We start from the raw sequence: 23,372 nt of genomic DNA, 5'->3' as shown, positions 1-23,372 counted from the left end.
CCACGAGTGGGCAGTACAACAAAGCACTGACACAGGCAGTGTGTGTGTGTGTGTGTGTGTGTGTGTGTGTCACAGAGCACCTGCCTTCAAAAGTTCACATGTTGCCTCCTGCCGAGACGACAGACACCCGACAACTAGCGATGCTGTAAGACCTAAGGCGCTATCCACTCTCCTAAAATGCAGACGCTGTGGGAATGCAGAGAAACTCCATTCTGGTTGGGGGAATCCTCAAGAAATTAGAGAGAAAGTGGTCTTTGAGACAAGTCTTGATGGATAAGAAACAGAAAAGTAAGATTGGAAGATCTTAGGTGACAGTCTAAGGAGGGTAAATCCACTCTCAGGGTCTAAGAGGAGACGGACAGAGAATGTTGTTAGGGAGTGTCAGGACCGCAGCTTACTTTGGGAAAATAGTGAAAGCACCAAGTTAAAAAGTTAGTTTGGGTAAAGAAGCGACTCCGTGGTAAAAAGTTAAGAGAAAATGAGTGTGGGTCCATTTACAGGCTCTTGCTAGCTTTGTAACAAATTCCCGAACTTCACAGATCCCAAATTTTATATGTAAAATTAAAATAATAACCAGTGTATAGAGCAGATCTAATGACTACGTTCTGAGAAAGCATATGAAAGGGGCTGACAGTTGAATAATACTTATTTGGGGTTAGCTATTATTTTCCATTATTATCATCATCACCGATTTTAGAGAGTAAGAGATCAATTAAGATGTTGTGCTGTAATCTGGTAAAGAAACAGTAAGTCGAAAATCCAGTAAAACTGCAAAAAGTATTTAACTTGCACTTACTTTATCTTTGCTAAAAGTATGTAAGGCAAGAGCCCACATCCCCAAGTTCCAGATGGGAACCCGAGGCTCAGGCCAATTGCATGCTCTGGTGACACATCAGATAGCACACGATGTGAAGGACTTGCAGAGTTGCCAGAAGGTGCCTCCAGCACACACATGTGTGTTGTGCAGGGCACCGTGATAGTGGCTGTCACAGACCCGAGGGACCAAGCGTCCACCTGTCATTGCTGAATGGGCTATGGTTTGTATAGTCTCCCTTCTGAGGATGCATGTGGCAAAGGAAACACCCATGTCGGGCTAGAGGACTCACATAAGAGCATCTGGTGCTCGCTGCCTCGACTGAGAGGAGGCAGGAGTCTGTACCCCACTCCCCCACTCAGGTCCATGAAACCACAACTTGAAAACATCAGTCCTTCGACACTCAGCCTTCTTTATGGTCCAACTCTCACATCCATACATGACTACTGGAAAAACCATAGCTTTGATGGATGGACCTTTGTTGGCAGAGTAATGTCGCTGCTTTTCAATACACCATCTAGGTTTGTCATAGCTTTTCTTCCAAGGAGCAATTGTCTTTTAATTTACATTGGCTATTTTCATCCTATTCGTATCTGGGTCAGATCAGGGTGGTGGCAGCTTCAAAAACTGGCAGACAAGTGTGAGGAGAGGCCACATAAGAATATTCTCAACTAATCCCTTTACTCAGAGCAAAGAGTTCCCAGAGCACTTCCAGAAAGGACAGGTGGACCAGGCTGGATGCACCTGGAGCCAGCCTGCAATTTCCCCTTCACCTTGGGTCCTCAGCCACCCCGCCCCCCTGCCCCATGCTTCCCACTCGCCTCCAGGCCTGCTGAGTCCTCGGAGCAGTGGGTAGGGCTGGCCCAGCTCTGAGGCCCACCCCCACCCCGCTCCCTGGCTGCAGGACTGTGTTTCTGCCCCAGTGCTGTTTTTCAGTCACCCATGTGAGCAGAAGTGTAAAAGCCCAGACCTGTTGAGTTTGGAGAAGCCTGTGAACCCCCAGGTTCTGCTTTCTTCCTCCAGCCACTCAGAAAAAGTGTCTCACTTTGTGCAAAAAGACTCTACTGTGTGTGGAAAGTGCTCTGAATGAAAATTCTCCCTTTTAAAAGCTGCTTGGGCAGAGCCTGCAGAAAAGCACCCTGAATTTCAACATGTTCCTCTGTGTCTAAGATCCAGGCGTGCAGCCCCACAGGAAGGACGGTTTGAAACCAGGCTTCCAGCAGCCATGAAGGGAGGCCTGGACTCAGATTCAAAGACCTGAGGTGTCAAGGGATCCAAACAAACATGACTGACTTCCAGAACCAAAAAAAGGCTGACCCAAAAACAGGCATGTTCTCTGTTTCAAACACTAAGCTGCGTGCTCAGTCACTTAGTCATGTCTGACTCTGTGACCCCATGGACTGTAGCCACCAGGCTCCTCTGTCCATGGGATTCTCTAGGTAAAAATACTGGAATGGGTTGCCATGCCCTCCTCTAGGCAATCTTCCCACCCAGGGATTGAACCTGTGTCTCCTTCACTGAAGGTGGATTCTTTACCACTGAGCCACCTCGGAAGCTGTACCAGCTCGCAATCAACATGTGTTTGGTTTGTTTTGTTTCCTTGTTTTCACAATTTGGAGACCATTTTTCAAGATCCTAAGAATTCAACACCCTAGGCATCCCATGTCTACACAGACATGTGTGAAATGCACACTCTGCCCAAATTGAAGAATCATGGGGGTTTACCTCCCAGCAGAACAGGAAACTCACCAGGCAATCTGAAAACAGTGAATTTGGTTCTAAAAGTATTTTGAGACTAAATAATGAGTTACACTATGGAGGTGTCACAGTCATAGGAACATAAGTTATGATTTTATGAAACATGGATGACAAGGGCTTACAGAGGTGCCGTTAGTCATAACAGAAAAAAAAAATTCAAAACAGTTCTAAGTGTGTTAGGAGCCCCTGAATGCTTCCAAAGATTTCCTCTGTATCAAGGAAAAGACGCAACTGCATACAGAGGGGACTTAAACTTATAAAGCATATTTCGTGGCTTAGGGTAGTTTTTAATCTCATGGCAAGAACAGATGTAATAACAGTGTTGACATGAGAAAGAACACATAACAATGCAATGAGAAAGGTGTGCTCAGTGAAAAGGTGACAATTGAATTGGATCTAAAATAAAGGAACTGATAGATCAGATATATTCGTGGAGCAGCTTTGAAAGGCTTCTTCTCAAAGCTTATATTTTTTTTAAGAGAGAAATTTTCAACATGCTTTTTAAAAAAAGTCTTGAAGAGATGCATCACTTTTGACCCGTAGATTTGACTTCTAGGAATTGGTCCTAAGGCAATGAGGCAATACATGCTACTCATTATAATGTGGTTTATTATGAAATTTATTGATATATCACAAGTAGCATCACATAACTTCACTAGGGCACTGGTTAAACAAGTAATGGCATATTAATTGGATGGGGTAGTGCATAAAATTCACAAATTAATATGTATTGATGTAGAAAGAGTTACAAGGTTCTCTCAAAGAGAAAAGATAGGTTTCCTAAATGGTATGCAAATTGGCATGCCATTTTTAATATCTACCTACCCATGTCTCTATGGGAAAATATTGAAAATATTAGATGCACGTTGCATCTAATATTAATTTCCCTCATCTTTTTCCCCCTTATTTACTATTTACTCATTAATTGTGGAAGAAAAAATAACCCAGAATATCAGTTTGAGCTACATCTCTCTGGAATATTCTTTGTGCCCGTGAATGCTTTTATTTTTTTTAATTTTATTTTATTTTTAAACTTTACATAATTGTATTAGTTTTGCCAAATATCAAAATGAATCTGCCACAGGTATACATGTGTTCCCCATCCTGATAATATTTAGTGGATTTTATCCAATTTGGTTTTATCCAATTTGGTACTAATATTTCTTAACAAAATTTCACTCCTTCTAGTTCTTTATAAAGATAATTTTTTTTTTCATGAGACTACTGTGTCTTTATTTACCTGCCTCTTATCTTTCCTTCATCTCTTGATTGGATATTCCTTGCCAAGCTCTAAATTGTGAGTTAGATAGGGGTTTCGAAGTCTCACGCCTGGTGTCAGGGGAAATGCTTTCAAATGTTACTATGAAGCATTTTACTATAGTTCTTGTTACTGACTTACAGAGAAGGAGAACAGGTGAAAATTCAAATTGATTAGAATAATTCCCTCCAAGTGGTTTAAGTTCCACTAGCATCTCTGTCCAGAGAAGGCGATGGCACACCACTCCAGTACTCTTGCCTGGAAAATCCCATGGACGGAGGAGCCTGGTAGGCTGCAGTCCATGGGGTCGCTGAGAGTCGGACATGACTGAGCGACTTCACTTTCATTTTTCACTTTCATGCATTGGAGAAGGAAATGGTAACCCACTCCAGTGTTCTTGCCTGGAGAATCCCAGGGATGGAGGAGCCTGGTGGGCTGCCGTCTATGGGGTCGTACAGAGTCTGACATGACTGAAGCGACTTAGCAGCAGCAGCATCTCTGTAGATAATAAAAGTTTATAGAAAAAAGGCAAAGGAAAAATAAAAGTACTCTTTGTTTTTTAATCCATTTAACCCCATAGTTATGAATAAGGAAAATCATAAGGGACCAGAATGCCTAGGAAGCCACTGGATCTGTTTATTAGCTATCAACACAAACATATTCTTGAAAAGCAACAAGCACTCAGCAGTCTCTCCTTGGATAACATGCTCTCTATATACACATGGATGTGAGAATTAGACCATAAAGAAGGCTGAGAGCCAAAGAATTGATGTTTACAAACTATGGTGCTGGAGAAGGCTCCTGAGAATCCCTTGGACAGCAAGGAGATCAAACCAGTCAATCCAAAAGAAAATTGATTCTGAATATTCACTGGAAGGACTGATGCTGAAGCTGAAGCTCCAATACTTTGGCCACCTGATGCAAAGAGCTGACTAATTGGAAAAGACCCTGAAGCTGGGAAAGATTGAAGGCAGGAGGAGAAGGGGACAACAGAGGATGAGATGGTTGGATGGCCTCACTGACTCAATGGACATGAGTTTGAGAAAGCTCCATGAGATGGTGAAGGATAGGGAAGTCTGGTATGCTGCAGTCCATGGGGTTGCAAAGAGTGGGACATGACTTTGTGACTGAACAACAGCAACATACACAAACATTCACACACACATATGTACACACTCAGCCCCAGAATCTATAAAACAAAGCAGTCCTGCCATTCACAGATCTGTGGAACTCCCTCATGGAACTCGTGCTAGCAGCCTGGATGCAGGCTCATGCTCTTCAGTACATTTTGATAGCTGAGTGGCTTAAATAAGACATTCAACCCTACCTGCAGAAGGACCACCCGACAAGCAGGAGCAGTGAAGGCCAGCAGCCCTGACTTGGATCAAGGGCAGAGTGGCATCTGCAGGCTGTCAACCACATAGGAGGCTCTCTCCAGGTTCCCCAGCAGCTGATCCTACTAGGCTGTCCAAGAGACCCACCTGCTTTCCATCTCACCTGGGCTTCTGCACATTTCCAGGAAGCAGCCAGGACTCACAAGCCAGGAGGAGGTCAGTTCAGGGGCAAAGAGGTGTACTCTGGGATGGGAGTCAGCCTCCACCAGCCCTCATAGTCCTGGAGGCTTGCCCTGGTGTGCGCTTTCGAGATCTAAAAGGCAGTAAGTTCAAGATTCAGTATTAATGAAATGAATGTACCTGTCATGTGCTGTAGGCTGAATCTGGAAGGCTTAGTTCCATGTTTGTAAAATGGGAAAAATAATGTCTCTTCAAAGTAAAACACACAGCAAAACAAGAAAACCTAGAGGTCTGAATGGCCACTGCCCACCTCTCTGACACGGACAGGGATGGACCTGGAACAGAGGACAGCGTGCTGAGAAAAGTAAGCCAGACACAGATGAATGCGCACGGTCTCACACACACACAGAGGCCACCAGGGGCTGAGGACTGGAAAATGGGAAGATGTTGCCACAGGTACAAGCCTCCCTTTGTTAGATGAGTAATTTGGGAAATCAGCGTAGAAAATGGTGACTCTAGTGAACAACACTGGATTACTGGATTGCATGCTTGATACTGTATTACACACTTGATACTGTATTCAGTTCAGTTCAGTTCAGTCGCTCAGTCATGTCCAACTTTTTGCGACCCCATGAATGGCAGCATGCCAGGCCTCCCTGTCCATCACCAACTCCCGGAGTTCACCCAGACTCACGTCCATCGAGTCAGTGATGCCATCCAGCCATCTCATCCTCTGTCATCCCCTTCTCCTCCTGCCCCCAATCCCTCCCAGCATCAGAGTCTTTTCCAATGAGTCAACTCTTCGCATGAGGTGGCCAAAGTACTGGAGTTTCAGCTTCAGCATCATTCTTTCCAAAGAAATCCCAGGGCTGATCTCCTTCAGAATGGACTGGTTGAATCTTCTTGCAGTCCAAGGGACTCTCAAGAATCTTCTCCAACACCACAGTTCAAAAGCATCAATTCTTTGGTGCTCAGCCTTCTTCACAGTCCAACTCTCACATCCATACATGACCACAGGAAAAAACAGACCCTTGACTAGACAGACCTTTGTTGGCAAAGTAATGTCTCTGCTTTTCAACATGCTATCTAGGTTGGTCATAACTTTCCTTCCAAGGAGTAAACGTCTTTTAATTTCATGGCTGCAGTGACCATCTGAAGTGATTTTGGAGCCCCCCAAAATAAAGTCTGATGCTGTTTCCACTGTTTCCCCATCTATTTCCCATGAAGTGATGGGACTGGATGCCATGATCTTCGTTACTTTAAATTTTCTAAGAAGGTAGATCTGAAATGTTCTCACCACACACACACAAAGAAAGGTAACTGAGGGTAATGGTCACGGCAGTTAGCTTGATTGTGGTCATCATTTCACCATGTATAACATATATAAACTCGTCACACTTCACACTCTACATATATACAATTATTTTTTTGGTAGATTATGCCGCAATAAAGCTAGAAAAAATAAGATGTAAATAGAATTAATAGTTTAAAAAGAGACTGAACCATAGACAGTTCTCTACTGTCTCGCAGCACTGTAGGTTGGACGTCTGAGATCAAGGTGATGAGAGGCTTGCTTCCTTCTCACGGCTGTGGAGCAGGATCTGTTCCAGGCCTGTGTGTTCAATGTGCACACAGCCGTCTTATCCCTGGGTCCTCATGTGGCCCTCACTCTGCATGTGTCTGTGTGCTAATCTCCACTTCTTATAAGGACACCGGTCATATGGATTTGGTGCCACCCTTATGACCTCAGTTTTCTCTAATTATACGCTTAAAGATGATGTGGCCACAAGTTAGCTCCTAACACCCTCAATCAGACTCACCGTAAACCATGTGAAATAATGGACAAGGGCATATTCCACTTCATATTCCTTGTGAGTTGCACCAGCTTTGGCACATGGAAGGTCATAAATACATTTGAAAAACTGAGGCAAGATCATCTTCATCAATCTGAAGTGGAAAATTGTTTACATTTTTGGAAAATTTTTATGATGATACATGCTTTGTGTATATCTTATATAATGCCTCACTATCACAATATGCATCATATATCACATACATACCTTGCATAGAGATTAGTGTTTATTGTCTGTATAGATTGTTATTCAGTCACTAAGTCATGTCCGACTCTGCAACCCCATGGACTGTAGCACACCAGGTTTCCCTGTGCTTTACTATCTCCTGCAGTTTGCGCAAACTCATATCCAGTGAGTCAATGATACCATCCAATCATCTCATCCTGTCACCCCCTTCTCCTCCTGACCCCAATCTTTCCCACCATCAGAGTCTTTTCTAATGAGTTGGCTCTTCACATCAGGTGGCCAAAATATCAGAGCTTCAGCTCCAGCAACAGTCCTTCCAATGAGTATTCAGGACTGATTTCCTTTAGGATGGACTGGTTTGATCTCCTTGCAGTCCAAGGGACTCTCAAGAGTCTTTTCCAACACCACAGTTCAAAAGCATCAATTCTTTGGCACTCAGTTTTCTTTATACTCCAACTTTCACATCCATACATGACTACTGGGAAAACTGTAGCTTTCACTATATGAACCTCTGTCTGCAAAATGATGTCTTTGCTTTTTAAGATGCTGTCTAGGCTCGTCATAGCTTTCCTTCCAAGGAGAAAGCATCTTTAAATTTCATGACTGCAGTCACTGTTAACAGTGATTTTGAAGCCCAAGAAAATGAAATTCATCACTGCTTCCCCTCTTCCCCCATCTATTTGATGGGACCAGATGCTATGATCTTCATTTTTTGAATGTTAAGTTTTAAGCCAACTTTTTCACTCTCCCCTTTAACCCTCATCAAGAGGCTCTTTAGTTCTTCTTTGCTTTCTACCATTAGAGTGCTATCATCTGCTTATCAAGGTTGCTGGTATTTCTCCTTGATTTCTCCTTGCTGATATTTCTCCAGCTTGTGGTTCATCCAGCCCAGCATTTTTCATGATGTACTCTGCATATAAGTTAAATGAGCAGTGTGACAATATACAGCCTTGGCATACTCCTTCCCCAATTCTGAACCAGTCCATTGTTCCATGTCCATGTATATACGGATAAGCTCAGCAAGTAGTCATCTTTCCCTGAATCTCACTGTTGCTGGGGTAGAAGTGCATTTTAAAACAAAAATTGAATCTTTTCAGGATGGGAAGATGTCCACAAGAAAGGACACTTGCGAGGTGACCAGGAGTGTCCAGTGCACTGTGTGTGTGTGTGTGTGTGTGTGTGTGTGAGTTTCCACAAATAGGAGTCTGTGGGTCCAAGAGAGTCAGTGCAGAGATGACCCAGCTGGGAGAGGTGTGAATGCAGGTGGGGGTGACTCTGAAGCCTGCATTTGTGATGACTAGCGGAGCCTGGTGGGCTGCCATCTATGGGATCACACAGAGTCAGACACTACTGAAGCGACTTAGCAGCAGCAGCAGCAGCAGCAGAGGACCATAGGGTCTGCCTGAGAGGGAGAAAGCCTGGGTCAGCCTCATGAGGCTCCAGCAGCCCAGGGCCTCCTTGCAGAGCCGTGGGTGGAGGGAGGGAGCTTGCTGTGATGGCACTCATGACCTGAAGGTGACAAGTGCAGATGCGACCAGCTGGGAAGAGCAGCCACAGGCTGAACCCAAAGGCCGCGTGTCCCTGTGAGAAAGGTAAGCAGGTTTGCAGCAGCCAGACCATGGCCCAGCTGTGCCTTGGTTGATGTGGCCCAGATTCCAATGATTGCAAGAGTTAGGGCTGTGCCCTGGCCCCCCGTGATTAGGGAAAGCTCACCTCCTACCTTCTTGTACCCTCAAGAGGTGAGTGCATCTCCCCAGCTGGTTACATAAGGAAACGTCATTATGTCAAGTGAGGGAAAAAAATTTCTAAAAATAGAGTAGACTCATTTAAAACCGTTGAAATGGGCAAAGCTAAGGCTCATCTGACCCTGAGATTAACGGGAAAAACATTTTTTGTAGTCTTTTAATATATATTGCTAAAAATAACATCAAAGAGGAAATGGTGAGTGATCCAGAAATTCAATGTTTTTTTTTTTTCTTTTTTACTTCACATAGAGTATTGCCTATGTGCATTTATTATAGGAATCTTTAAATAATGTGTTTTTTAATAATCAGCAAATCATATGGACATGCACCCATTCCTACAGCCAACTGCTAGCTGTTTTGAAAGTCTGGGTGACCAAGAGGCAAAGCACATTGTTTCCTGTTGGCCCACCTGACGCCTGTCTTTGCAGATGGTGTTAAAGAACCTGCCAGAATGTTGCATGGAGCCAGGGGTTATACTGAAGGTTTCATTCCCCAAGTGTCTGACTCCGGCCCAGACTAGTTTTCTGCAGCTGGGACGTTTGGTACAGAGGTGACCTCCTGTCGCCTGCGTATCAGATCCCCTATGCTGTGCAGGTTTCCAGTGGGAGGAAGCACCCTTAGGGTGGGAGAGGAGAGCTCACCCACAGGCTGCAGCCGCCCTCCCTGCTGGCCTCCTTCCTCGGTCACTGGGGTGGACGAGAGGACCACAGGACCTTCTGCTGATTCGCTGTCAGAGCCCGGTCTCTTGACTATCTTTCTCAATAGACAGCAAGAGCTGTCCGCCTGGGCCATTTTCCAGGCTTCAGTCTAAGTGATTCCCTGACATTTAGTCCTTAAGCTTTGGAGGACAGGCCCTTCTCTGCCTGACCTTTGGCTTAATGCCTGATGCCTGATTTGCTGAAGCCCTGCACACATTTACGACCTGCTCCTGCCTCCCTCCTGTCTGGGCTGGGCTTATCTGCCCCATCTCTAACAGGGTCTGTAGTCCACCTCCTCCTGCTCCCTTGACACAGATGAACATTCTCACTGGCTTCAGTGAGGTGCCTGTTACTGCTCTGGGCCGCTTGGATGTCATAGACGGAACAAGAAGAAGATGCCAGAGCTGACTTATTTGGTGTTCATACTTGGCAGATCACGGTGCTGATGAGACATCGCTGTGTGTGAGAAGAAAGAATGGCCTTCTCTTAATGATCTTAACTTTTTATCATCTTAAATTGTGCTGCTATTTCAGGAGCTCACACAATGAGCAAAAACAAAAGTATAGAAAAAATTTTAAAGGGGTTTATTTAGAGACTCCCAGGTGTGCAGAGCAGAGCAAGGATGAGGAAAATTAATATGGTGCCAGCCGCACCCTCAATGGGCTCACAGTTTATTCCAGGAAGCAGACATCCGCTTGGCCCCCAAAAGCATAAGACAGACACTTACAGTTTCCATAGAAGGCTATGGGGCACATATGAAAGGATACTGAATGCAGAATTGGTTAACTGTGCCTGAAGTAATAAGAGACAGATTTATGGATAGAGTATCTTTTGCAAAAGCTTTGAAAACTGAGAAGAACTGAGACAAGCAAACATCATAGGATGGAATCTTTGAGAGAGAGACAGAGAGAGAAAGAGAAAGAGATTGTTGTCCAGGAGAGACCTTTGTCTTAAGACTATGAATGCCATGAGAGTGGGGAAAAAAAAAGAAGCCTAACAGAAAGCATCAATTTGATGAAAGGAAGTACTATTTGATGGAGAAGTCTTCCTCTTTTTAATGGTGGTGAGCGTTCTTGTTTTGTTGTTGTAGTTGCTTTTCCAAGAGGGTATATGTGTATGTGAGAAGCCTTTGGAATAACTATCTAGAAATATCTGTATCTAAATATGGGAGTATTACATGTGTATATATACACACATTTGTAGCTGGTCTGTGTATATTTGTATGCATACACACACTTTGATGCTTTCGAACCGTCGTGCTGAAGAGGACTCTTGAGAGTCCCTTGGGCTGCAAGGAAATCCAACCAGTCCATCCTAAAGGAGATCAGTCCTGAATATTCATTGGAAGGACTGATGCTGAAGCTGAAGCCCCGGTCCTTTGGCCACCTGATGGGAACAGCTGACTCACTGGAAGAAACAGTGATGCTGGGAAAGATTGAGAGCAGGAGGACAAGGGGGCAACAGAGGATGAGATTGTCCTCTGGACAGCATCATCCAGATTGAAGGGCATCACTGACTCAGTGGACATGAGTTTGAGTAAACTCCAGCAGATGGTGAATGACAGGGAAGCCTGGCATGCCACAGTCCATGGGGTTGCAAAGAGTCAGACATGACTTAGTGACTGAACAACAAAAATAAAAATGCACTTATAATACATAGCTCTTTTTTTCATTGTTATTACTATTCTTCCTAGATAAGGACTACATTTTACTTCCATTGTTACTTTCTTCAGTGCCCCAAATAAGGCTTAGGGTGGCAGCATTAGAAACTCAATATAAATACATATACAAATGTGTGTGTGAGTGTTTGTTCATAAGACAGGAGGTTTAACTAGTAACGTGGTAAATAACACCCAGTTAGAAACATGGAATTTCAGGAACACTTCATTTGCTCAGATTACTCTAGTTAACTTTGACAAAACAGAGATAAAGGAAACATCATGCTCTGAATTATGTCAATTAAGCATTCACAAGAGCACAGTAATAACACAGCTTCCAGATGATTTTTTCCCCAACTTGACAAGCAGTCCATCTCTTGGAAGTAATAGGTGTATGAAATTCCTTAGTTTCCTTAGGGAGGCTTGGTAATTTTCATTCCGCGAGGATAGTATTCATGCTTTCTGTCTTCTTAGTCATTGCCATTAAAGAGGTTTAACCACCAAGGAACACCCCGCAACTTGTGTGATGATCTTCTAAAGCATAAGAAAACTGGCTTAACGTCAGAAGAGTGCTCACACAGAGCACTCTGGGAAAAAAGACTTTAGCATTTCCAAATGCATTTCAGAAAATTACCTTGGCAAGTTGACTCTATAGCTTCCAAGTTACATAAGTAAACAAATGAGTCATAGATGCAGTGTGCGGTGTTTGAGAACAGTGTGCTCGCCCTTTTACCATGCGGATGGGGAAGGAGGAGCTGATGGAGTTTAAGTGGAAAAAGACGTGATGGATATATTATAAATAGAACCCCAGGATTTATGGTAAAGCTATTTTGGAGAAAATGGAACAGGCTGGACAGTTCTATTTTGGCTCAAAGACAGTCATCGTAACTTTAAGGATCCCAGGAGCCCTTCGTTCATTTATTTCTACTGTTGGCAGAAGCGAAACCTTGAAAGAAATGCCTTTAACAATGGATTAAATTGCTTAATTTGGCCTTCTTGAATAGAATTTTTAGAACTACTGATTCTTTTAGCTGTATCTGTAGGGACTGCTCAATGTCCTCACTGTTGGGCTTCATGAGGTTTCTGCAGAAACACCATTCCCTGGCTGATTGCACTGAGGTGTTCTTTTCCCCTTCATCGTCATCCTTTATAAGTCCAAATATCTTTGATCCACTTGATTTTACCAGGTCCTTTGTTTCTATAGGTTCGAAATAAAGCTGTTAGTGTATTGTAAGCTAATAGATAAAGACCTTTTACTGCAATCATTTCCTCTTTTCCCTGTAAAGTGGGTCTCTTGTATCTTGTACTAACCACGTCAAGTCCACTATCAACCCATAATTTACGTCTCACTTCCCAAACTATTGATTTGTTAGAAAACCAATTCCAGCAGATTTAACAGAAATACAGCTAAGAATTGTAGGGGATTTGCAGGAGATCTCACTGCAACAAGGACAGATGTACAGTTGCTGATAATTACTGGCAGGGTTTAAGCAGCACTGGTTCTCGAAGGTTATTAACAGGCATAGAGGGACAACACGTCCTCCCCTATATCCTTCTTTCAGGACTGCTTCAGACTGAAAAGTAGGACACACACATTAAAGGTTGTACTGCTTTCCCATTACCACCGTAAGAAATTAACACAGACTTGATGCCTGAAACCAAGACAAATGTATTACCTTATGGTTCTGCAGGTTACAGGTCTTACACAGCTTTTGCTGGAATGAAATCAAAGTGTCAAGGGCTGTGTCCCTCCTGGAGGCTCTCGGGGAGGATGCACTTGCTTGCCTTTTCCATCCTCTAGGGGGTCACCCTCCTGCCTTGGTCCAGGACCCTTTCCTCATCAATGACTACCCGTGGAGTTCTCACACACCTGGCTCTGACCCAGTTTCTCAGAAGCATCTCTCTCTTACTCACTCATTCTGTCTCCATCTTCCACATTTACAGATCTTTCCGATTACATTGGGCCACCGCATCGCCCAGGGTAACCTGTGACACCATCACATCATCAAGGTACCCCTTTCCCATGTAAGGTAACAGCCCCAGGTTGTGGATATTAACATGCAGGCACTTGGGAGCTGTGACCACAAAGGTATTCAGTTTCAATTCTTTACTTCTAAAAATCCTCTGGTTGCCCAGGACCTTAGTAAATCTACAGCATCATCTGCTGGCTTGCGTATTAATCAACTTTCCTTAAATTAGCTTGTAATGAAGGAATGACTGACTTTGTAATACAATCTTTGTGTTAAATGGCAGCTCCAAGCTGAGCCCCTGCCCTTGGGAAGGTAAGGGAACTACCAGCAGTTACAAGGATAGGTCTTGTATGGAACCACCACCTGCCCCTACAGTCCCCTCCCCATAAAGAGGATGTATTTGTCGAATTCACACAGCTGAGTCATGAAATTCATGCAGGTTAATTCACCCTGGAGTATGATTCACTTGCATGGTTTGGCTCCAACCACAGAGAACAAATGATATAATTGTTACTAAATCCTCACCTTTGATTCTGCATAAAAGAAATCTGCGCAGGATTTATGCATTTTTGAATGCATACACTGGTTTGATATATATCATGTAACTATCTTCCTGCTTTGTATTTTACAAACTGCCTCATACATAATAAATCAGGAATCAACAAACTATGGCCCATGGGTCAAATCTGGCCCATAAGCTAAGAATGATTGTTACATCGTTAAGTGGCTTAAAAAAACGAATAATATTTTCTTTGCAGAAAAATCACATGAAACTTAAATGTTGTGTCTGTAAGTAAGGTGGTTGGGACACGGGGGCAGCTTTGGTCCTTTAAGGGCAGAGGTGAACAGTTGCAACAGAGGCATTATGACTCATAAACCCTAAAATATTTCTGCCTGACCCTTTCTTGTCGAAGTCTGTCCATTAACTCAAAACTGACATTTCTATGTGTAAATATTTGCAAGATATGGAGATGACAAGGGGATTTGTTTATGGCATTGTTAATGTTGACATGCAACTAACGGGTAATTCAACCTAGCTTTTGAGATCAGAATTCCACTCAAAGAGAATCTAGTTAAGAATAAGCAATATTTTTTAAGCAACAGCACAACAAATGTGGATTTCTGTCACAAAAATTTCAGTTAGTAGATGTAGGTGAGTGGGATGGATGTGGGTTTCTGAATCCGGAATTCACTTCTCTCCTAGGCATTGTCACTAATAGGCAAAGAGGTAGGTGACCTGTTTCAAATAAAATTTGTAATGTAGTCTGACCAGGGGGGAAAAAAAGTGAGGGAGGGAGCCTTCAAACAAAATATTCCGATGATTAAATGTCTCCTGGAATGGGTCATATCCAGCATCACTAGTCAGTACCACACAAATCCTAGCAAAGAGGCAGATCTGAGTAGTGAATTACCTCTTACAGGAGATTATTTCAAATAGCGACATAAACACTGTTGCAATTGGTTCCAGTCAAGGTTTGGCTTTTTCACTTTGAATGGATGCTGTGCGTTTGTAAGCCTGAGAGTTGAAATAGAGTACCCTGACATCAAAAAGCTCGCCTGTATATTTCAATGGACACAGCTTTTCCTCAACGTACCAGAGCTAGCAGGGATATGCTGTACATAGCCATCCTGGAATTCTGGGAATAGAATACAGTTTCCAGCTCAACCGGGCAGCTGTGGGCACTCCAGCCCCAAAAGGGCCCTGCCAGCTTCAGCTGCGAGGCAGTTTGTTCACCCCTGACATATCATCTGCATGAATAAGCATCACTTTGAAAATAGATTTGCAGCTGAGATGCAAAGTAACTATATGGTGCATGCTGCTGCTGCTAAGTCACTTCAGTCGTGTCCGACTCTGTGTGACCCCATAGACGGCAGCCCACCAGGCTTCCCCATCCCTGGGATTCTCCAGGCAAGAACACTGGAGTGGGTTGCCATTTCCTTCTCCAATTCATGAAAGTGGTAAGTGAAAATGAAGTTGCTCAGTCATGTCCGACTCTTAGCTATCCCATGGACTGCAGCCCACCAGGCTCCTCCGTCCATGGGATTTTCCAGGCAAGAGCACTGGAGTGGGGTGCCATTGCCTTCTCTGATGTGGTGCATAACCCCATGCAAGGAACATCAAAATGCTTTGGGAACATTTACATGGCATCTGTATTGTCTCTTTAAAAACTTTGATATAGGTCTTTTCAAGTCCAATTTACAGACTGGAAAACTGAGGTTCAGAAAGGATAACCCAAGGATATAATGTCTCAGTCAGTACAGGTGGAGGCAACACACATTCATCCATCCACCTGAAGCATCCAGTCCAGTGGTGGTCAGGCCACTGGCCGGAGTGAAACATGTCACATGATTTCTAACCATCAAGAGCTCCTCTGCCTGAAACGTCCTTTACTCCATAATGGCACGAAGTTGTTAGCAGTTGGAAGTAAATTACTCTTTTTTTCTGACAACCAGAGTCCACCTTGGAAGTGGACTGGCTATTTTAAACAGCTTAACCAGATATTGAGCATGTCTCACTTTTGAAACATTTAATTTTGTTTAATATACTAATTGACACACACACACATGAGGCGTTTTGAATCTTTTTGACAGTTCTTGTCGCTAATCTCATAAACACCCCTCTTCTCCACTTCAGAAGGAAGGGCCCAGGTTGTGAATCTGCAGATGGACCCTGGTGACACTGGATGTTATGAGTTGTTTGAGTCGCTTCAGGTGAAACAGAATTGCCAAGTGATCCAATACTGAAGGGCAGAATTGTATCATTTACATATTTCTAGTCCTTTGGTAATTCATTATGATCCCAGTCCTGATAAGAAGAAATAAGAGCTCAAAAGAATATCAGCTCACTTAGTCATCCTTAATGAAGAGGAATCAAAATGTTCAATACTTGTGAAAGCCTTCATTCTATCAAGGATGAATGTGGCATTTGTCTGCAGACAAAGGTGGAATTACCTGCAGTGCTTCAAGGTGGAATGCAGCTAACAAATATTTCTGTTTTAGGCAACTCAGCATGTAGACAGTTGGTGCTCACTTGTGAAGGTGGGTTTGAGATGGGGCATTTGTGAGGCTGGATTACAGGGAGCTGTTTTCATTCTCTCTTACAGGCTGACCGGCATGAACCTCCCTTCTCCTGTCATCAGTAGCAAGAACTGGTTGCGGCTCCATTTCACATCTGACAGTAACCACCGACGGAAAGGATTTAACGCTCAGTTTCAAGGTAAGAAGGCTTCATCTTATATGACAAAAAATAGCAGAAGATACTCTGGTCCTCTGGCAACCCTGAAATTTTAGGACTCTCTTGCTGAAGATGAAACAAGAGTTATAAATTTGAGTGAAAATGGCTTCTATCTCTCATATGAACTGTTAACTTTGGAATAGTTAGCAACTTCTTAGTAAAGTTTTACTTCGGTGACAGTATGCTGTATATTTTATTGTTTTGCTGGAATTATTGCTAAGTTTTAACCAGTAAGTCAAGGAACATGTAATAGCACTCATTTCAATCACTATGCACCCACCCAGTAAATAACAGTTTCTGATTATTTTCTTTATTTGCTTACTAAGAGGGATGTAGCATACGGGTTGCATGAAAGTGCATAAATGCATCATCTTATCACTTTTAGTCCTAAGGTGTATTCACACTCCACAAATGCAACTGCTTAATGATTGGTGATTTACACACAGCTACCCTGTGTTGTGCTTAATTGTTTAGTTGTGTCTGACTCTTTGCAACCCCTGTTCCGTAGCCCACCAGGCTCCTCTGTCCATGGGGATTCTCCAGGCAAGAATACTGGAGTGGGTTGCCTTGCCCTCCTCCGGGGTATCTTCCCCACCCAGGGATCGAACCCAAGTCTCCTGCATTACAGGAAGATTCTTTACTGTCTGAGCCACCATGGAAGCCCAAGAATACTGGAGTGGGTAGCCTATCCCTTCTGCAGGGGATCTTCCCAAACCAAGAATTGAACCAGGGTCTCCCGCATTGCAGGTGGATTCTTTACCAGCTGAGCTACCAAGGAACCAGTGAAAAGTGAAAGTGAAGTCGCTCAGTTGTGTCTGACTCTTAGCGACCCCATGGACTGTAGCCCACCAGGCTCCTCCATCCATGGGATTTTCCAGGCAAGAGTACTGGAGTAAGGTGCCATTGCCTTCTCCACCAAGGAACCCCAAGGGACTGCAAAACAAAAACACCAGATGGTTTGTAACTGGGTGAAACAGAGAGCTTGCCATCAATAGTATATTGGGTTGATTTTGAATCTTTTTGTATCTAATTCTAGATACAAAAAATATCTCACCTGGATAGCATTTTATCAATTCCTACATGTTTCCAATAGTCAATAATTGTTATCAATACTCTGAAAAAGGCAATAGAAACTATTATACATGCATCTGAAAATAAAGCAAACTAGGATGGCTCTGTCAGAAAGCTAGATGCTTTCTCAAGCAAACTTCTCCAGCTTTCCCCAAACCTTGGCCAATTCAATGAAGGCAGAATTCCCTGAACGCTTGGCACATGCAAGCTGGGAGCCTAAAATGACGAAATGACGACAACCCCCATGCTCCAGAAACTCACAAATCACGAAGACAGTGTGCAAACAACTCTGTCTATGAAGGATAGAACATAAAGTCATAGATGCCAGCCACTGAGGGAGGTTTTAGTCATGTTCCAGCCAGTGAGTCTGAATGCCACCTATCTGAAATACATTTATTTTCTTTTTATAAAGTTTATCGGAGTGGAGTTGATTCACAATGTTGTGTTCGTTTTGAAACACATTTTGAAATCCATAATGCCCTTACTGTGTCCTTTTGGGCAAGAAGTAAAAAAGAAAAAACTAAGAATGATTTTCAGGTTTTTAAATACAGATGATGCTGAGGAGGGTGCCTGTGGTAGGTTTTACCTGCCACTGGTCCACAGGCACATGGACCCTCACAGCACGTGGAGGACTTGGAGGCCAGGGACAATTTTGTTTCGCCTAAATGCATTTTATCTCTAAGGAGCATTGTCCGTCTGTCAGTTTCTTCTGATGCTCGCAGAAAGTTCTTAGACTGCAAATATACTGCCTTGAACTTGAGGAGAGTCACACCAATTTGTTCTCACTAATCCCAGGACCCAGGCAAGGCTGATATTTTTCTTCTCAGACCTGCCTTTATGTGCCTTGATCTTTCAAGGCCATGTATTCTAACTGCAGCTATAGGAGAACAGGCCTGGAAAGCACAGACCAATGGGAGCTGGGGTCTCATGGGGATAAAAATGGGGGGAGCTGAGGAATATCCCACTCAGTCTTGGAGGAAATTCTGAGTTTTCTCCATATTATTTCCCATCAACAGATACATCTGTCTCTGATTTAAGACCCTCGTAGAGAACTATTTAGAATCACAGTTGACTAATCAGTTGGTGCATTATAGAGTTATTGCTAAAGTGGTGATCGATCTTCTCCAAAAGTCCTACTTAGTTGATACATATGGAAATACAGAAACATTTCCAGGTGTCATCCTCTCAACCTGATCATTGAATCTGGCACCTAGACCAGTGACTGAAAGATGAAAAATAGAATATCAAGTTTGAAGATGTTCCAAATTGGTAGGTACAAGAAGCAATTGCAATGTTGCAACACCACATATCAGCCACTGGTTTTGTATGTATATCATGTATAACATGTTCATATATATTTGCATTTATGTAAAAGAAGAAATGTCAATAACCTCAGATATGCAGATGATACCACCTTTATGGCAGAAAGTGAAGAGGAACTAAAAAGCCTCTTGATGCAAGTGAAAGCGGAGAGTGAAAAAGTTGGCTTAAACTCAACATTCAGAAAATGAAGATCATGGCATCCGGTCCCATCACTTCATGGCAAATAGATGGGGAAACAGTGGAAACAGTGTCAGACTTTATTTTTTGGGCTCCAAAATCACTGCAGATGGTGACTGCAGGCATGAAATGAAAAGACGCTTACTCCTTGGAAGGAAAGTTATGACCAACCTAGATAGCATATTCAAAACCAGAGGCATTACTTTGCCAACAAAGGTCCGTCTAGTCAAGACTATGGTTTTTCCAGTGGTCATGTGTGGATGTGAGAGTTGGACTGTGAAGAAAGCTGAGCACCGAAGAATTGATGCTTTTGAACTGTGATGTTGGAGAAGACTCTTGAGAGTCCCTTGGACTGCAAGGCGATCTGACCAGTCCATTCTGAAGGAGATCAGCCCTGGGATTTCTTTGGAAGGAATGATGTTAAAACTGAAACTCCAGTACTTTGGCCACTTCATGCGAAGAGTTGACTCACTGGAAAAGACTGATACTGGGAGGGATTGGGGGCAGGAGAATAAGGGGATGACAGAGGATGAGATAGCTGGATGGCATCACCGACTCTATGGACATGAGTTTGAGTGAACTCTGGGAGTTGGTGATGGACAGGGAGGCCTGGTGTGCTGCAATTCATGGGGTTGCAAAGAGTCGGACGTGACTGAGCGACTGAACTGAACTGAACTGAACTGAAAAGTAATGATTAGTAAAATTAATATGTAACTGTCCAGGCTCCTCTGCCCATGAGATTCTCCAAGCAAGGATACTGGAGTGGGTTGCCATGCCCTCCTCTAGGGGATCTTCCCAACCCAAGGATCAAACACACGTCTGTTATTTCTCCTGTATTGGCAGACAGATTCTTCACCACTAGTGCCACGTGGGAAGCCCATATTAAAATATATTTGTATATATATATAAAAGTGATGATTAGAAAAATTTGCGCATAAAACCAAAGAGATGAAAAGATGTGAGACTACAAGGAGGGGTAAACGTGGCTCAGCAGTGATGTGTAAGAAAAGCTCTTCAGGCTGACACTGACGCTCAACTCCAGGACTTAAAGGATGGGAGGGGCTGCCCTTTCCTCATTGGCCTCGGGTCTTATATCACAGGAAAGGTCATGACATCACGACTAAGGCCGGATCTCAGCTGACCATCCACGGACAGTCAGATTCAGCACTGGATGTCATCCTTTTGAAAGCAAAGGTTACAGAACAGAGAGGACCATGAAGATAGTAAGAAATGTTCAAAACAGGAACTGAGGACGCTGAGAAGGAGCATGGTCAACGCCAGGCAGGAAGGCATCACGTGTGGTTTTCTGGCTTCTGGGGGCAGAACTGTCACCCGTGAACAAAACCCACAGGTGGACCTTCCTGCCAACCCCAGAACAAGCCCGGGGGCAGCAGAAGGCAGGACGCAGAGCATCGGCCTAGGCGGGCCTCTGGGAGCCCATGGCCGCCTCGCTGACATCCCCACTGGACACAGGGCTGCCTGGATGTTGCAGGGAGGCCTCAGTATTTTCACTCTGAGGACAGATACTTCCTGTCTTAGAGGAAGGTATACTGTTCTTGTAAATGTTCTTTTTTTCTTTTCTACCTAGATTGAACATCAGGAAGCCCCAATTTATATTGTACTATATTTCAACTAAACAAATTCAAGGGGAAAAAAAAAAAACACGCTGTTGTTATTAACTCCACACTTGCTAAGAAGAAAACAAAGTAGAAGAGCAATCTAGAAAACCAGCAAGAAGAATATAATAATAGTGAAAACAGTCTAGTGAAAGCTAGTTTAATATCTATGGAAATATTCTCTCAAAGAATCTGAATCTTGGGGTATTTGGTGGAGAAGGGGAACATTAGAAAACACATTTCTGTGCCCACTGCTTTCAACATTATTGTAGTCACATTTATCATTTGCAGTCACTCTTATGACTATAAAATTTCCACCAGTGTTACTCAGAGTGAATGAGACAGCAGATGGTGTGAGACTCCTGTGAAAACTGTTTGTGTTCCTAAGCTGCCAACGCGGCCCCCTGCTGGCGTCTCTGCCATTGAATCTGCCCCTCTGATGGGAGGATGAAGCCTGCAGAGATTTTTACAACTTCTAAAAACAAAGAATCCATTCCTTTCAACTTGGGGCCTTTCTTGGTCAGATAAACAGCCGTCCACCAGAGTAGCATGGTCTTTCTCATCATCCTTTATGTTTCTACTTTTCATCCTGGTGTCTTTCTTTCTCTGAACCTTGCACTTCATTCTTTGGCTTTTCTCTCTTCGATCATGCCATCAAGTTATGCCAGAAGTAGAAGTAAGGTTGATTGACAGGTAAAACAGCTCTGTAGTTGCTAAATATATTCACCTTTAAAATAGCATTATGAGCAAAAAATCGTGTCAAATGCAATAAGAGCCACTTGATAGATTTGCAATACCATGTGTCTCTTATGGGCCCTCACAGAATGACAGATTTATGTAGGACATGCTATTCTTTAAATCAACTGAAAATTGAGCCCATTCTTTATATGTTGCCTCCATCATTAATTATAATTAAATAATTACCTTCTTAGCACAATCCATCATGTAGACATTTCTGATGTCTAAAAGATGAGTTTTTTTTAAAGATATATTAACCTTGAACCATAAGTACCTCTCCAGTATGAAGTAGCTATATATGTGTCAAGCTCCAGTTTTACATACGTTTATCTGACTATTTGTAAAAATACAGTTTTCACAAAATGAAATTCCCATTGATTTCTGTAATTGATCAATCATGTGGAAAGTATTTTAATAAAGTTCCAGTTTATATAGAGAATATCTTTTAAATCAAGGGAAAACCTGACTGGATTTAAATTTTGCATCGACACAAATAATGGCTTTCTTTTTATTTTATTTCATTCTATACAACTCTTGGTTTTTCCTTTTTATTAAAAATGAAGAACTTTGTATAAAATGAAGACTTTTCTGTTGTTAAACACATGTTTTGGGGCTTCCCTGGTGGCTCGGTGGTAAAGAATCTGCCTGCCAATGCGGAAGACGTGGGTTTGATCCCTCACTGGGGAAGATCCCGCATACTTTGGAGCAGCTAAGTCCGTGCGCCACAAATACTGAGCCTGTGTTCAAGAGCCCGAGAGCCGCGACTACCGAGCCCCTGTGCCCTGGGGTGCGTGTTCCACAACAAAAGAAGCCACCGCAACGAGAAACTCACACCCCGCAACTGGAGAGTGGCCCTCACCCACCCACAACTGGAGAAAAGTCTGTGCATCAGCAACAATGGCACAGCCAAAAATAAATAAAACATGGTTTGGAAAACTGGAAGCTTCACCTTTTGAGATTAATTCAAATTCAGGTAGAAATCACGCATTCTCCCTTCATTGTGCAGGGCTCCCCTTTGCTATAACCTGAAATACAGTCCCAGAGGCTCTGCCTCCGAGGTCAAGGACGTGGATCCTGAGGCCCTTTGTATCTGTGTCTCTGTCTAGGACAGTAAACAGTAAGGACCATAAACTAGAACCTGGAAGGGGCTCAGTTGTCATGTGTGTTGAAGAAATGAAGGAAACCAAGAGCTCTTCCTCTTCCCGGGGTTTCTGAACCACTGGTCTGCAGAACCAGTGAGGAACCCCTAGGTGGCGCTCTGGCTCATTTCTGTGGCCTTGGGCACCGTGCACCCTTCTACTGAGGGGCCCTTCCAAGTTTCCTGGTTTTCTTTCAATCAAAATAAACTAGTGAAATCTCATCTTATAACCCCTAAGTAATTCTTGCTGTTTAGTCGCTAACTCGTGTCCGATTCTTTGCAATCCCATGGACTGCAGCCCCCCAGGCTCCTCTGTCCATGGGATTCTCCAGGCAAGAATATGGGAGTGGGTTGTCATTTTCTTCTTCAGGGGATCTTCACAACCCAGGGATCAAATCTGGGTCTCGTGCATTGGTAGGCAGATTGTATACCAATGAGCCACCAGGGAAAGCCATGCAATTCTTAAAACCTCAAAAAGGAAAAAAGAGTTTTTAATAAATATAAATTCACTAAAATCAGAAACGCATACCACTTTCCTTAAATATATACTTTAACTTCTCTCAGAACCAGAGATTCCCGCAACTCTAAGATTTTCAATAATTCACAGAAGATGCCCATCTC

General features: G+C 43.3%; 1 protein-coding gene across 1 annotated transcript in view; it reads left to right on the top strand.

Annotated features, from left to right (window-relative positions):
- Positions 1 to 23,372, top strand: part of CSMD1 (CUB and Sushi multiple domains 1) — a 2,072,278-nt gene that overhangs the window by 1,288,021 nt on the left and 760,885 nt on the right. Inside the window, exon 6 of the mRNA XM_061404066.1 lies at positions 16,558 to 16,670. Coding sequence (XP_061260050.1) covers positions 16,558 to 16,670 — 113 coding nt within the window. The remainder of the gene's footprint in view (positions 1 to 16,557; positions 16,671 to 23,372) is intronic.

This window comes from Bos javanicus, chromosome 27, assembly GCF_032452875.1.
Source record: "Bos javanicus breed banteng chromosome 27, ARS-OSU_banteng_1.0, whole genome shotgun sequence".
Classification (NCBI taxonomy): domain Eukaryota; kingdom Metazoa; phylum Chordata; class Mammalia; order Artiodactyla; family Bovidae; genus Bos; species Bos javanicus.
This window is presented reverse-complemented; position numbering and strand designations above follow the sequence as displayed.